We start from the raw sequence: 13625 nt of genomic DNA on the forward strand, positions 1-13625 counted from the left end.
GAGCATTACAGAAAATAATAGGGAGATTATTTTAAATAAGTATACTTTTATATTGAAAACCAGCAAGTGCCTATAAATGTCCTTGCTGACTTTACTCATTATTCCCAGTGGCTTTCCTTTTTTATCATTTAAGCAATTATTTATTTATTTTATGTATATAAGTAAACTGTACCACACCAGAAGAGGACATCGAATCCCATTACAGATGGTTGTGAGCCACCTGTGGTTGCTGGGAACTGAACTCATGACCTCTAGAAGAACCACCAGTGTTCTTTTCTGCTGAGCCATCTCCAGCCCACTCCCAGTATTTTTCAATTCAAGATCTTTTTATATTTCATCTTCTTTGGTTATTTTCACTCTTGGTAGGTTTAGCTATTTTAAATTCCCAGTCTAGTTACCTCACACCTTGCATTGACATACTGTTGCATTATTTTAATATTGCAGACAATATATTTGTAAATTGACCATGTTCTTAATTCTTAGTTTTCATGTCACCTGTAGGATAAATAACTAGTTTGCATGTGGTCTATATATACAGTTTGACCACAGATCACAGAAGTTCCCTATTTCTTGTTTCTTCCTAACCCGTTAGGCTATCTCAATATTGGGTTATACTGAGTTAAGATATCAGCTAGACCGCTCCCTTGGGAATTGGAAGTAACTTGTGGGCTAATCCTGTTTTAGAAGATTAACCCAGTGCTCACACATTTTGCAGAGGAATTTAATATACACAATTGTTCCTTGCTTGCACCAATTATTAGAATGATGGCCTATAAAACAGCTTTTTCTCTATTGTTTCTTTTTTAAAGCTGGCATTTGTGTGTAATAAAGAGAACTCTTCCAGATCCCATCTCTTTTCCTCCCCTTTCTCCTGTTTTACCCAACTCTCCTCCTACCCCTCCCCTAACCTTTGATGCCCTTCTGATGCCCCTGCAACTCTGGTTCTGTAGAGAACTCCTCTCATTCTCTCAAGCTGGTCAGTGAGAATGCAATTACCTGCATCCAGACATCCAAATCTAGAGTCTGCATTTTCATTGACTACATTTTTTATTGCTTGTGGGCATTTAGTGACCACTCCCCCTCTAGAAGCTCTGGCATTGCCTGTCTTCATCGATTTGGAGAAAATAAATGCTGAGGCTAGTCTTACTTCCTTGTTACTGGACCCCCAACATGTTCTTATCATCCCATAGGTTTGCTCACAGTGCTGAGTCCTTTGTATATTAGTCTGGGTTCTCTAGCTGACAAGAACTGATAGACTGAACATATAGTAGAGGGAGGTTTTAGAGTATCTTACACAACACAGTAGTTGTGTATTCAAACAGTGAAGAATCTCAGAGCACAGTCTATGAGGCTGAGCATTTCAGTTGTCTCAGTCTGCTACTAAAGGGCTATAGAATTCCTGAAGAGTAGTTTGTTGTTGGATTGCTGACTTTTACTAGAAAGATAAAACACCAAATCTAGTCACCCAGATAGGGAGTCCGTCCATGAAGTATGGATGCAACCAAAATTCAATTTCATGGACTTAGGAGTTTTTTTTTTTTTTTTCAGTGTAATTTACAGGTTTGGGATGAGGGGTTACTTACAGGAGCAGAAATAAGTCAAAGACAGATGCATCACCAAAGCTTAATCCAGCATGAGGGATGGCTGAAAAAAGCTAAGAACTTGGAGCACACTGCACAACCTTCAGAGAGCTCAGCAGTTGGAGAGAGGCCTTTTCTGGTGGCTCAATTGGTCTGAAACTCTTCCAAGTACCACAGATGGTCTTTGTCCTTCTAGAGATGGTCTTCTTCACCTGGCCTCTACTTTTTCCAGGCAGCGGGATTTGTCTGAATCTCCTCTCTAGAGACTTTTTTTTCCTTACCGATTTATTAAAAAACAAAAGAGGGATACAATTACAGATCACAGATTTTTAAAGGGATTTTGGCATGACATTATATGAATAATTTTGTCAGTACTTAATTCTTTTAGAGGTTTGATCACATGCACAGAAATCGCACTAGTTACCATAAGCATGAAGTACTTGTAGGACAGAATGTAACACGGAAACAAATTTCTTGTTGGGTACAAATTAAGCATAATAATCTGTGAATACCAAAAATAGCCACAAGGCTATTATCTTAGCTCTTGGATTACTAATTATTTAAGGCCCAGGTGTACTACACCCTGAGAGGATGCTACACATTTTTATCACCTAAGCAGGACCGAGGCTTTCTTTTTTATTTTGGCCTTTGTTTTTCTTGAACTTCATATAGTCTGTGAGTTGTTTCTGGGGTGTTCAGAGCTTTCTGGAGTTAGTATCCAATTATCAGTGACTGCATATTATGTCTGGTCTTTTGTAATTGGGTTATCTCACTCGGGATGATAGTCTATAGATTCATCCATTTTCTTAGGAATTTTATATAGTCAATATTTCTAATGGCTGAGTAGTACTCCATTGTGTAAATATACCACACTTTTTGTATCCATTCATCCACAGAAGGACATCTGGGTTCTTTCAAGCTTCTGGCTATTATAAATAAGGCTGCTATGAACATTGTGGTGCATGTGTCTTTGTTGTATGTTGGAAAGTCTCATATCTCCCAGAAATGGAATAACTGGGTCTTCAGGTAGTATTATAGCCAATTTTCTGGGGAACTGCCAGACTGATTTCCAGAGTGGTTGTACCAGTTTACAACCCCACCAACAGTGGGTAAGTGTTCCTCTTTCTCCGCATCCTTACCAGCACCTGCTGTCATCTGGATTTTTGATCTTAGCCATTCTGGTTGGTGTGAGGTGGAATCTCAGGGTTGTTTAGATTTGCATTTCCATGATGGCTAATGATGTGGAGCACTTCCTTAGATGCTTCTCAGCCATTCAATATTCCTCAATTGAGAACTTTTTGTTTAGATCTGTACCCCATTTTTTAATAGGATTGTTTGATTTTCTGGTGTCTAAATTCTTGAATTCTTTGTATACCTTGGATATGAGGGCTCTATAAGATGTGGGGTTGGTAAAGATCTTTTCCAAATCTGTTGGCTGCCATTTTGTTTTCTTGACAGTGTCCTTAGCCTTACAGAAGCTCTGCAATCTCATTAAGTCCCATTTGTAGATATTTGACCTTAGAGAACTAGCCATTAGTGTTCTGTTCAGGAAATTTCCCCCTGTGCCAATGTGTTCTAAGGTTTTCCCTATATTCTGTACTTATAGTTTCAGTGAACATGTTTTAATGTGGAGATCTTTGATCCACTTGCACTTGAGCTTTGTACAAGGAGATAAGAAAGGGTCTATTTTCATTCTTCTGCATGCTGAGTGCCAGTTGAGCCAACACAATTTATTGAATAGGCTGTCCTTTTTCCATTGAATGTTTACAGCTCTTGTCAAAAATCAAGTGACCATATATGTGACAGTTCATTTCTGGATCCTCTATTCTATTCCATTGATCTACTTGCCTATCTCTGTACCAGTACCATGCAATTTTTAGCAAAATTGCCTTATAATATAGCTTGAGGTCAGGAATAGTGATTCCACAGATGTTTTCTTGTTGTTGAAGATGGATTTTGCTATTCTAGGTCTTTTGTTATTTCAGATGAAATTGCACATTGCTTTTTCCAACTCATTGAAGAATTGGGTTGGAATTTTGATGGGGATTGCATTGAATCTGTAGATTGCTTTGGGTAAGATGGTCATTTTTACAATGTTGATCCTTCCAATCCATGAGCATGGGAGATCCTTCCATTTTCTGAAATCTTCCTTGATTTCCTTCATCAGAGATTTGATGTTCTTGTCATACAGTTCTTTCACTTGCTTAGGTAGAGTCAGACCAAGGTATTTCACATTGTTTAAGACTAGTGTGAAGGGTATTTTTTCCCTAATTTCTTTCTCTGTATGTTTTTCCCTTGAGTAGAAAGAGGCTTTTGTTTGAGTTAATTTTATATCCAGCCACTAGGCTGAACTTGTTTATCAACTGTAGAAGTTCTCTGGTGGAATTTTTGGTGTCATTTATGTACACTAGCATGTTATCTGCAAACAGTGATATATTTACTTCTTCCTTTCCAATTTGTATCCCTTTGATTTCCATTTGCTGTCTAATTGCTCCGGCCAGGACTTCCAGTACTATGTTGAATAGGAAAGAGGAGAGTGGGTAGCATTGTTGAGTCCCCGATTTTAGTGGGATTGCTTCAAGCTTCTCATATGATGCTGGCTATTGTTTTGCTGTATATTGCTTTTATTATGTTTAGGTATGGGCCTTGGTTTCCTGTTCTTTCCAAGACTTTTAACATGAAGGGGTGATGAATTTTGTCAAATGCTTTCTCAGCATCTAGTGAGATGACCATGTGGTTTTTTTTCTTTGAGTTTTTTATATGGTGGATTACATTGATAGATTTCTGTATATTAAACCATCCCTGCATCCCAGGGATGAAACCTACTTGATCATGGTGAATGATCATTTTGATGTGTTCTTGAATTCGGTTTGCAAGGATTTTGTTGAGTATTTTTGCATCAATGTTCATAAGTGAAATTGGTCTGAAGTACTCTTTCCTTGTAGGGTCTTTGTGTGGTTTAGGAATGAGGGTTATTGTGGCCTCAAAAGATGAGTTAGGTAGTGTTCCATCTGACTCTATTTTGTGGAATAGTTTGCAGAGTATTGGTATTATGTCGTCAATAAATATCTGATAGAATTCTGCACTGAAACCATCTGGACCTCAGCTGTTTTTGTTGGGAGGCTTTTGATGACTGCTCCTATTACTTTAGATGTTATTGGATTACTTAGATGGTTTACCTGGTCCTGGTTTAACTTTGGGATCTTGTATCTGTCTATTAATTTATCCATTTACTCCAGATTTTCCAGCTTTGTTGAGTATAGGATTTTGTAGTAGGATCTGATGATTTTTTGAATTTCCTGAGTTTCAGTTGTTATGTCTCCACTTTTCTTTCTGATTTTGTTAATTTGGATACTCTCTCTTTGCCCTCTAGTTAGTCTGGCTATGGGTTTATCAATCTTGTTAATTTTCTCAAAGAACAAGCTCTTGGTTTTGTTGATTCTTTGAATAGTTCTTTTTGTTTCTATTTGGTCAATTTCTGCTCTGAGTTTGATTATTTCTTGCTGTCTACTCCTCTTGGGTGTATCAGCTTCCTTTTGTTCTGGAACTTTCAACTGTGCTGTCAAGTTGATAGTGTATGCTGTCTCCAGTTTCTTTTTGTAAGCACTCAGAGCTATGAGTTTTCCTCTTAGTACTGCCTTCACTGCATCCCATAGGTTTGGGTATGTTATGTTTTCATTTTCATTAAATTATAGAAAATCCTTACTTTTTGTCTTTATTTCTTCTTTGATCATGCTATCGTTTAATAGAGCATTGTTTAGTTTCCATGTGTATATGGACTTTTTGTTTTCTTTGTTTTTATTAACGACCAGCTTTAGTCCATGGTGGTCTGATAGGATGTATGAGAACATTTTAATCTTTTTATATCTATTGAGGTTTGTTTTGTCACCAATTATATGGTCAATTTTGGAGAAGGTGTGGTGAGGCACTGAGAAGAAGGTGTATTCTTTTGTTTTAGGATGAAATGTTCTGTAGATATCCATTAATTCCAATTCTTTCATAATCTCTGCTAGTTTCACTGTGTCCTTGTTCAGTTTCGGCTTCTATGATCTGTCCATTGATGATAGTGGGGTGTTGAGGTCTCCCACTATTATTGTGTGGGGAGAAATGTATTTTTTGAGCTTTAGTAGGGTTTTTTTATGAATATGGGTGCTCTTGTATTTGGAGCATATATGTTAAGGATTGAGAGTTCCTCCTGACAGATTTCCCCTGTAATGAGTAAAAAGTGTCCTTCCTTATCTTTTTTCATAACTTTTGTTTGGAAATTTACTTTATTCGATATTAGAATAGCCACTCCAGCTTGCTTCTTGGGGCCATTTGCTTGGAAGTTTTTTTTCCCCAACCTTTCACTCTGAGATAGTGTCTGTCTTTGTCTCTGAGGTGAGTCTCCTGTATCCAGCAAAATGCTGGATTCTGTTTATGTATCCCATCTGATAGCCTATGTCTTTTTATTGGGGGAATTGAGTCCATTTATGTTAACAGATATTAAGGAACAGTGGTTGCTGTTTCCTGCTATTTTTGCCAGGTTGTCTTGGTTTCCATTGTATAAGTTCTTTCGCTTTCTTCTTGCCAGTGTATTGTCTGTGATTATATGTGGTCTTGCTCTCTTCCTTTTATCTGGGCTACCCTTAAAGCTGTTTGTCTACATTTAGGGTCGATCTTCCCAGTTCAATTAACTTGTTGAAGAAATTGCATTGTAAGGTACCTAGCAGTTTGTCTTTTTGGTAATTTTTGATCCCGACAAGTTACCAACTAATGTTATCTATCATACCTTATAGTAGAAATTGTAAATGAATGACAAATGAATCACAATAGCATTGGTGGTAACTAAGATTTTTTTATATTTTTATTTATTCTCATTTATCAATTATGATATTAAGTATTAAATTCAAGGTCTGATACATGTAAATACACAGGTTATGAGCTATGTGACTAGTGTAACTTTAGTGGTTCTTTTTACCATGTTTTCACTGGACAAAGTAATATTTCATTATGAAATTCTATGCATGTGTATCACACTGATATTTCTTATTGCTCATAATCTGCCCCTAACAGACTATGAAAATTTAAATGCCTCTCCAAGGCATTAATTTTCTTAGGATAGTAAATCTATGAATAATATAAAAATATAATAGTTAGCAAATTATTTAGAAAAGAAACTTATCAACTGACATGTAGCTGAAAAAATTTACATCTGCAAGTGTGGCCCACAGATAGGAGCCAGTCACTTCTGAAGGAATGAAGTTCTTATGTTCTGATGAGAACTGACCAGAGGAGTGAGTGGTAAGAGGTTCATTTGGAGGAAAAGACAAACATAAAACTTCTATACAGTTCTGTATGCCAGGCTGTAAAGCCAGTGAAGGTCAGTGAAGAGAGAGCTAAATTGTCTGATTTGCATTTTAAAAGCTTAGGCTGCCTCCATATACAAAATGGATATTAGAGAGATGAAGGGAGAGGAGAGAATTCAGTTAGAAGGCTATTACAGTTGTCCTGGACCAGAGAGAAACAAGGGCAGCTGTACAGATACATAACTTACACTGGGCATGGAAGCTGCAGGAGGCACCATCAGATAAACCATGATGAAAGGGGAAATAAGAAAAATTTAAAACAAAACAAAACAAAAACAACAACAGCAACAAGAACAACAAAATGCCTTGAGCTGGAATCAAAGCCAGTTGATAGATCATGTGACCATAACTGGAGGAGTAGGTGTAGCACTGAGTCCTTTATACCCTGTGTTGCCTTTAAAATGAAAATTAGACATCCATGAGGAGAAACCTAATGAATACAGAGTGAAAACTATGCTACTTATCAATGAGAATTCTCCCATCCCACACAAAGATCAAAGTAGACTGACAATAACCTTCTAAACAGTCCAACTATTAGACCGTGGTATGAGGTGGGCACTCTCTTCAGTGAACTTTGTTAAGAAGAGTGGCCATCGGTTGCAGTTCTCTCCAGAAATCACCATCTTTGAGTTTATTGAATCCAAATGTACAATCTGTGTCTCACATTCATCAATACCCTTGAGAACATTGACTCAGTGCTGTTGTGGTAAATGTCACACTCTTTGACACGGGCTTCTGTTAAGAAATAGGCAATTCACATTACAAATGCATATGTGACCACAGAAGAAACCTCCTCAAATATCATTTGCAGTACATTCTATCTTTCTATTTATGTTAGTGGAAAGTCCCACCATATGGACTGAGTGCTTCCCTAAGGTTCAAAGACCTCCATCTGGATTACCCCAGCTATGAGTATCTGAACTCCTCACTGCTCCTAGTAAGAAGTTCTGCCCAAGGAACCTAAAGAGGACACTCCTGTCACTGATAAGTGTTGCAGTTCTACCCCATTGTAGGTCATGGTAAAACAAATTTGTTTAAGATAAAAATATTTAAATGTTATAGAATACCACAGGTCCATTTTAACACTTAAAATAATTATATATGTACATACATGCGTACAACCCGCCCTCCTTATACATCATCTATGGATTCAATCAATTTTGGATTAAAATATTGTTTTAAAAATTCATGTGTACTAAACACACTCAGACTGGTTTTTCTTGTTATTATTCCCCAGATGGCTTGGTATCGCAACTACTTACATAAGGTTAGGTATTATGAGTAATCCAGGGATCACTGAAAATATGCAGGAAATATTATACTATTATATGTAAGCAAGCAACTTCAGTGCTTGAGAACGGTGTTATGCCTTGTGAATACTGAGAGAACACTGCACATTTTAAACAATAAATAATAAATTCATAAGTTATCTAATTTCTATAGAGATTGAGAACATTTATTTTCACTTTACACTCCTATCTCCTATGAAATGCATGATTTGAGCACAATGATCTGAGCAGTGTTATTGGATGGACAATCTCTGAGACCTTGGAGAAAAACAGAAGGTTTTATCACAATAGCATTGGTAGTGTCCTGACTAAGGATGATCCCTCTCTTCTGGAACCAAGCCTAACACCTGTGTTAAGTTAAAGAATAGCTTTGAACTAGACAGGATGACCTACTAAGTGTATCTTTCTCATTACCCTGAACATTCTCCATACCTGTAAGCAACCATAAGTTGGAAACTGTAAAAGGTCTGAAGACTCCTTAAAAACCAGAAATTAAGAAAGATGCTAAGCAGAAATATACTGCTTCAGAGAAAGAGCTAAAAATTGAGAATATGAGTTCAGTGTCTACATGGCTTTGTTTGTCCTCAAATTATTCACCTAGTAAAATTAACGGGGTGGGGGGGGACATGCATCTGACAAGGATGGGTCTAGACAATCAAGAACACAGAACAATGAAATTCAGACTATTTTCCCTGAAGGATTAACTAGCCTCTTTTGAAATATGAAAGGATAATCTTCAAAATAATCAGCAGCTAAATGGTCCTCTTAAAATTAGTAATGGCGATGGTGCTCAGTGAGCTCAGGGGTCTGAGTCTAATGCACATACAAAGGTTATATCTATAGCTCCTGGCTGCCTCAGGATTTCCAAAGGACCAGCCAGGATGCAAGATGCTATGGGTAGAAGAGCAACAATGTATTACTAAGAAGTATTCACCAAAGAAAGGTGGGGCAGAGAGCACAGAAACTCCTCAGTGAGAGTTCTGGGTCAGATTCTCAATCACTCCATGATACGGCCCACAGAAAAATTCTCAACATTGCCATTAGCATCCCTATACTTGGTTATCGACGTCAACTACCCACCCCCCCCCCCAAAAAAAAAGAAAACTCTTGATCTTCATCAAGGTTTCCTGAAAAGCACTAGAGGGCATTATTCTACACATTCCAAAGTCTGTTTCTGCTGCAGGTTTAAAATGCCTCAGTATTACTTCAAGGTTATTAAGTAAAATTAAATGAAAAGTCAAGCCCATGTTCATCTAGAAACCATAAACACAACTGTATAGCGCTAACTACTTGATGATACAACAGTGTCCATGCATGGGGTGGAATGTCATGGTCACAAAGGAGCTAAAGGTATTTTGCACACTTTGTAACTTGAAGCTGGCCATTTTTAAATCTCCTCCTCCTTCTCCTTCTTCTTCTCCTTCTTCTTCTTCTTCTTCTTCTTCTTCTTCTTCTTCTTCTTCTTCTTCTTCTTCTTCTTCTTCTTCTTCTTCTTCTTCTTCTTCAACATCTTCCTCCTCTTCCTCCTCCTCCTCCTCCTCCTCCTCTTCCTCCTCTTCCTCCTCCTTCTTTATTATCATCTTCCTCCTCCTCCTCCTCCTCCTCCTCCTCTTCCTCCTCCTCCTCCTCCTCCTCCTTCTTCATTATCATCTTCCTCCTCCTCCTCCTCCTCCTCCTCCTCTTCCTCGTCCTCCTCCTCCTCTTTTTCTTCTTCTTCTTCTTCTTCTTCTTCTTCTTCTTCTTCTTCTTCTTCTTCTTCTTCTTCTTCTTCTTCTTCTTCTTCTTCTTTTCTTCTCCTCCTCCTCCTCCTCTTCCTCATCTTCTTCATCTTCTTCTTTTAAATGCTGCTGTTCATAAACCCCATCTCAAAATGAGCCAGCATTCCAGAATATACAGCTCTAGAAACCAGAAAAGTATGCCAGGTTCAAACCAAGATTGTGTTAAGTTAGTCTGAATTTGAGTTTAAACAATTCATCAAAAAATAAAGTAAGAACCATTAGCCATTTGTTTGGAGTAAGTATTAGTTAGATTGTGAAAACCTGCAGTAGGGTAAAGCTCAGAGGGCACCAGTATTTTTGTGTGTACTTCAAACTTCCCACCATTTCCTCATGCCTCTTAGTCTCTGCATCAGCACAGTCAAACATGTGATGATCCCACCACCATTAGAAACACTACCGGGATGCTATGCATGGGACTCCTTCCTTTCTTATCTAACACAATCCCGAGATTGTTATTTTAAAATAAAATATCTGAAAGTGGAGCAATGGTAATCCGTGTGTAGGAGATTCTCCTCTTTCCCCAAATAAAGCAGTATAAAATTCCAAAATATGTTTCAGGCAGGTGCTTCTTCCCTCAGGTTCTGGCAACAGATGAATGAGAATATCAGCTAGGTAGGATCTGGGCCAGGTAGGGAGGGAATGCAGATTTAGAGCCCCATCTCGAGCTATGTAATGAGTTGTTTCATACCATTACACGGCACCCGAGGTAAATTACTTTGGAATGCTGCCCTAGCTAGTTGTTCCTCCAATTTTTATCTCTTAAGTAGGAATTAAAATACTTCTACATTTCAAGTTTGTAGCAGCAAAAGAGATAAGGCCACCTGGTAGAACAGAGGCACTTCATGGTAAGACTTGCTCAAACATGGTAAGACATGGTAAGACATGCTAACTGAGCAGCCAGGTCCTGCAGTGGTCAGTGAAAATGATAATGAGACTGAAGGGAACTTCAAATGAATCAGCGTCTCTCAGACTGGCCTGTGGGCATATATGCAAAGCACTTTTTAAAGAAATGATTAAAGTGGGAGGAACCAGAGGTTCCACTCCTGAGTACCAGTTTAAGTTGTATAGGAAAGCAAGCTGAGCAGGCTTTGGCTTCCAGCAGGTGGTGATTGCATCATTTAAACCAAATCAACTGTTTCCTGCCCAACATGCTTTAGTCATCATTTATTATAGTAACAGAGAAGCAAGCGTGTCACTAGCCTCTCCATTGTTTCTAGTCATGAGTGGTGCTGATGCCACAGAGTCTCTGTCCTCGAACTCTCTCCATATTATTACAAAAATGAACTTCTAGGAACCAGGAACTCAGTGACAAGAGAAGGCACCCACGTTCACAGTCATGCCTCTCAAACCATCCCCAATACCTTTAATGATGATGTATATGTACTTGCTGCGTTGGATTTTCCAACGATTCTCTTTTGAACTCTCTACAGGCGATGTACTGACATTTCTGGACTCCCATGTGGAATGTAATGTGGGCTGGCTTGAGCCCCTTCTGGAAAGAGTTTATTTAAATAGAAAGAAAGTGGCCTGTCCAGTAATTGAAGTCATCAATGACAAGGACATGAGGTAACACTACCATACCTTAACACCAGAGAGTAATAGATTAATGGCTGTCACATGTGCTATGTTAGAACCTAAGAGGCATGGCCTATTCACCCAAAAAAGTGAAAAGACATAATTAATAGTTTGGGTTCAGAACCTATCAATTCAGTAACCTGTCTTGCCAATACACCAATATTTACCTGGTAATAAATCCAGCTGCTCATTATAATATTCATCCCCTTTGCTAGTCAGGTAAACTCCCAAATATTTATTTTTCTCAGGTTTCTAATCATACCCATGTAGACTTTACAGAAAGTATTTATGTTCTTCTAAGATGTTATTTCTTCTTAAATGGCCAGTTTAGACTGAGAGATGAATTTAAGTTAAAACAACTATCTTTCCATCCAACCACCCATGGGAATCACATCTATAAAAGGGGACAGTGCAGAATCATAAGTATCATCTACTATCCTATACCTGAACTGGTCACTAAGCTGTGTTGGTGAAGTCAATAAATAATCTTGAAAGCTGCATTTGTGAATTTTGATTGTTTGATTTGTTCTGAATTAGCTATATGACAGTGGACAACTTCCAAAGAGGTGTCTTCACCTGGCCCATGAACTTTGGCTGGAGAACAATCCCTCCAGATGTTGTTGCAAAAAATAGAATTAAAGAAACAGATATAATAAGGTAAGTGTGTGAGACTGAAGACTAGACAGCAGTCCTAAGTCCTTTTGTAAAGACGGAAAATAAGTTTAAAAAATATATACTCTATTCTGAAAACCAGCAAGAATTACAGAAATCAATTAGGCATGATGGCATGCACCTATAATCTCAGCACTGGGAGCCAGAAGCAGGAAGGTGGCAAGTTTAATGATATTCTAGGCTGCAATAGTGAGATACCGTCTCAAAAACAATAGCAAAAATTATATCTCTATTCAAGACTTTATCTAAACAGGCAGTTTCCTGAGAAGCTAGTTTGCTACCTCCAGCCTCAAATTCAATTTGAAATGTATCTAATTTAACACTGACCCAGAGAAATTCATAAAAACCCCAGGGGTTGAGTCATATAATTGAGGAATGAGAATCATACTTCCACCTATGTCTCTTCCAATTCTGATCAGGCTTAATTCCCATGAACCAAAAGCACATAGATGAAGCCAAACATTTGGCTCCATGCCAAGACTTCCCAGCACCTATCCAGAAACTCGTCCAAACTCTCACATACCCACACAGAGGACCCATTCTAGAAGCTAAGTTGCCATGGGAATAAAGGTTTAACACAATCTTTTTTTTTATTATTATTGTAGGTGCCCAGTCATGGCAGGTGGATTATTTTCCATTGACAAAAGTTACTTTTATGAACTTGGAACTTATGACCCTGGTCTTGATGTCTGGGGTGGAGAAAATATGGAGCTATCATTCAAGGTTTCTACTACTAATTGTTTCTTCTTATTATTATGTTTTCAAAGTTTATGTCTTCAAATGAATGTAACTCTGGAGGTCTTGACCAAGACCTGTTTTTGAATTGGTTGTCATGAGCCTACAGGTCTCCTAAGGAAGGGAAAGGTGATCAAATGGACGTCCATAACCATTCCCTGGTTCAATCCAAATACATGTGACATATTTTATATACTGGGATTCCATAGAGATTTCTTTAGAAAAGAGAGAGAGAATTTTGCATAGATGATTAGGAAAGGAAAATAGTCTACTTAATGGATCAGAAAGCAGGTCACCATATACAAAATTACATAAGCCTGCTGGATTTTCTTTTTTTTTTTTTTTTTTTTTTGTGAAGATGCTTTTTAAATTGGATATTCTCTGTATTTACATTTCAAATATTATCCCCTTTGCCCCACTTTCTTACCCCCACCCCCTATTGCCTTCATGAAGGTGCTCCCTCTCCCAACCACTCTCTCCCATCTCAGTGTCTTTTCTCCAATCCTTGCTCCTCTATTTGTCCCATTATTTCCTTCCATGAGTGTTTTTCTCTCTCTTCTAAGAAGGACTGTGATTTTCTAAGTAGCAAGCACTAGTTAGCAGGCAGGGGGCAGGGGAGTGTCCCCAGATAGTTCGGTGGCATCGTTA

General features: G+C 38.1%; 1 protein-coding gene across 1 annotated transcript in view; it reads left to right on the plus strand.

The window, feature by feature from the left end:
• The window catches only part of GALNT5 (polypeptide N-acetylgalactosaminyltransferase 5), a gene marked incomplete at both ends in the record, with an annotated part of 41321 nt that overhangs the window by 17296 nt on the left and 10400 nt on the right, over positions 1–13625 (plus strand). The window contains 3 exons of the mRNA XM_080928096.1: positions 11426–11561; positions 12108–12227; positions 12848–12965. Coding sequence (XP_080784222.1) covers positions 11426–11561; positions 12108–12227; positions 12848–12965 — 374 coding nt within the window. The remainder of the gene's footprint in view (positions 1–11425; positions 11562–12107; positions 12228–12847; positions 12966–13625) is intronic.

This window comes from Micromys minutus (assembly GCF_963924665.1).
Source record: "Micromys minutus genome assembly, chromosome: 13".
In the NCBI taxonomy this organism is placed as follows: Eukaryota; Metazoa; Chordata; class Mammalia; order Rodentia; family Muridae; genus Micromys; species Micromys minutus.